The 3313-nt window shown below is 45.0% G+C and overlaps 1 protein-coding gene across 1 annotated transcript; it reads left to right on the top strand.

Annotated features, from left to right (window-relative positions):
• Positions 1-132: 132 nt before the first annotated feature.
• Positions 133-2620, top strand: LOC106511247 (zinc finger CCCH domain-containing protein 18; the record flags this gene model as incomplete). Its single annotated transcript, XM_013999995.1, is given in 3 exon segments — positions 133-229; positions 407-503; positions 1757-2620. Coding segments are annotated over 3 exon segments (399 nt in total), but the record flags the coding sequence as incomplete, so codon positions are not given.
• Between the last annotated feature and the right edge of the window lie 693 nt (positions 2621-3313).

Raw genomic sequence — 3313 nt, 5'->3', positions numbered from 1 at the left:
TTCTTTTAGTATTTGTTTATATATTTATTTATACATTTTTCTGTTTATTTCCCAGGGTTCAGTCTGTCTGGGTCTCGTTCCTTTCAGCTGTTTTCAGAGTTTGACTCGTGATGTTTTGTTGTTTGTCAGCAGCAGGCAGACCGGGGCAGCAGGAAGCGGTACCTGCCCTCAGACAAAGACCAGCCTGGTTCTCCTGCCAGTAAGAGGATGGCCATGTCACCTGACAGAGGTGAGGGACACACCTGAGCAGCACCACTGATCCATTCAACAAACACCATCTTTACTACAGTTACCATGCCTCCTGCTGTCAACGTGTTGAGTCCATAGAAAGAATCAGGTTGTGTTTGTTTACAGCAGCTGAAGTGTTATTTCCATCAGTAAGCATCAAATGGTGGGTGTTTTTCAGGACGGGATAAAAGGATTCCTGGCCGACCCCCACAGTCCCCTCAGATGGATCGGTCCAGAGGGCAGGGATCTCGCCCGGCGCCGCTCCCTGGTGACAGGTTGGTGCTGTTTGTTGTGCTTCAGGCAGCTGGAAGTTTGGACTTTCTGGACTCAGCCGTGGTTCCTTGTTGGTCTTGGTTGAAGTTGAATGAAGCCTTCAGGGTTTTCAGAGCTGAAGTGTAATTCTCATCGGCCACAAAGAGGAACTCACTAAAGTGGAAGCATTCTCATATTAAACTGTTACTCAGGCAAAAATATTCACTGTTCAGTGCAGAAAAAGTCCCAGAATTAAATAGATCCTTTTTTAATAAATCAAATTTTTACAGCCTTAGAGCTCTAAGAAAACCAGAACCTAAAATAATTACTTATTCAAAAATGTTTAATGTGGAGTGGAGAAGTCAGAGTTTTGAGTCATTGTTTCACCTCCTTCTGACATTTATCTTTGAAACGTTGTCATGTTCTTATCTCTGACAAAAACATTTAATTATAAGAAGAAGAATCTTGTCAGCATCATTTAACCTTTTTAAACCTGTCACAAAACGTGGACCGCCTTTCCCTTGTATGTTCGACAGACCCCTTCACTGTCCGTCTTTAAAACTCAACTAAAAACTTGTTTTTTTTTTTCTCACTGGCCTTCAACCCAGCTGAGATCTGTGTGGTTTTATTGTGTTTTTATGTTGTGTTTTATTTCATGTGTTCAGCACTTTGTTTCAGCTGTGGCTGATGTTAAAGTGCTTTGTAAAGTTTAATGATGATGACTAGGTAATATTAGATAACATTACTTAATATTAGTTAACATTACTTAATATTAGTTAACATTACTTAATATTAGTTAACATTAAATGGCATTGGTTAGCATTAATTAACTTTGGTTAGCATTAATTAACTTTGGTTAGCATTAATTAACTTTGTTAGCATTAATTACCATGGGTTAGCATTAATTAACTTTGTTAGCATTAATTAACTTTGGTTAGCATTAATTACCATGGGTTAGCATTAATTACCATGGGTTAGCATTAATTATCATGGGTTAGCATTAATTATCATGGGTTAGCATTAGTTAACATTAGTAAATAGCATTAATTATCATGGGTTAGCATTAGTTAATATTGGTTAACATTAGTTAATAGCATGAATTAGCATTGTTTAGCAGTATTTAATACTGTTAGCATTAGTGGGTTAACGATGCTAACAGTAAAACTGGTGATATACTCGTCTAAGTAGAGCTTCCTCTTCCTTTTTCTCCTCTCCCTGACATCCTGTTGTTGGTTTGCAGCAGTTAAACTTCACCTCTAACCTCTGTTTATTTTAGGAAACGTCCTTTGTCTCCGCCTCCCAAGTCATCTGGGAAAGGCCCGGCAGTACCATCGAGCAGACCCACGGCTCCTGCCCCGCCTCCGGCTGCCGGCTCTGGTAAACCCAGCAACACGCTGTCCCGCCGTGAGGAGCTGCTGAAGCAGCTGAAGGCCGTGGAGGACGCCATCGCACGGAAACGAGCAAAGATTCCCGCCAAATAAAGCGTGGGTGGAGCTGCCCGTCGGCCGGCCCGCCCACTCGCTTCAGTGCTGCGCGGTGAGGGCGGTCCTGAGGATGGAAGGATGAAACGTTTGTTCTTTTTATTTTTCTCCCATCAGCCCTCTGTGGAGCAGGAAACATGTTCCATGAACACGCAGCAGCTGCCAGGAGAAGCTTCCTGTTGGTTTGAGACAAACAAGAAGAAGATGGTGGACAGATGTGCTCCGTCAGAGGACATGACCCTGACCTTTGACCTTTCAGAGTCTGGGACGGACTGGACCGTGTGAAGGCAGAGCTGCACTGGAACTCCTGTCTGTCTGTTTATCGTCTCCTGTTGGATCTGCTGCAGCACTTCATCGTTCTCTAAGGTTTGTCCCCTCCGGACCGGACCGGACCGGACCGGGCCAAGTCCAGGTGGTGTTTGGTGTTTCAGGACACTTTGTACAGAGACAGCTCATCAGATTCCTTCCTGTGTCGGATCATTTACAGCAGTGATGTGAGCTGTTATCAATCCTTTTTTATTCTTTTCGTTTAGTTCATCCTTCAGCGATGAAGCAGTTTTATTTCACTTTTAGTTGGACAGGTGGACCGGGACATTCAGAGACAAGCGTCCTGCTTTTGTGACAAAAAACTTCTAAATAAACTATTTTGATAAAGATTACCTGTGTGTGATTTGTTGTGTCTTCAGGAGGACGTGTCTAACTGGACATGTCTCCTGTCTCCGTCCACATGTCCCCTGTCAGGTCCTGCATCACTTCCTGTCTTCAGAGAGTTGAAGACAGGAAGTGATGCAGCTCAGAGAGGAAAACAAGGAATTTATTTTCATAAAACTTAAAAAGTTTAACTTTCAAAACCAGGACCAGTTTTTCTGACGTTTAAAACCTGACCAGGACAGATCCAGGGACAGGACCTGACCAGGACAGATCCAGAGACAGGACCTGACCAGGACAGATCCAGGGACAGGACCTGACCAGGACAGATCCAGAGACAGGACCTGACCAGGACAGATCCAGGGACAGGACCTGACCAGGACAGATCCAGAGACAGGACCTGACCAGGACAGATCCAGTGACAGGATCTGATGAGGACAGGACCTGACCAGGACAGATCCAGGGACAGGACCTGACCAGGACAGATCCAGAGACAGGACCTGACCAGGACAGATCCAGGGACAGGACTTGACCAGGACAGATCCAGGGTCAGGACCTGACCAGGACAGATCCAGGGACAGGACTTGACCAGGACAGATCCAGGGTCAGGACCTGACCAGGACAGATCCAGGGACAGGACTTGACCAGGACAGATCCAGGGTCAGGACCTGACCAGGACAGATCCAGGGACAGGACTTGACCAG

The sequence above is a fragment of the Austrofundulus limnaeus genome, unplaced genomic scaffold, assembly GCF_001266775.1.
Source record: "Austrofundulus limnaeus strain Quisiro unplaced genomic scaffold, Austrofundulus_limnaeus-1.0 Scaffold2621, whole genome shotgun sequence".
Taxonomy (NCBI): Eukaryota; Metazoa; Chordata; class Actinopteri; order Cyprinodontiformes; family Rivulidae; genus Austrofundulus; species Austrofundulus limnaeus.
The sequence above is the reverse complement of the archived record's forward strand: the minus strand, read 5'-3'. Positions and strand labels throughout refer to the sequence as shown.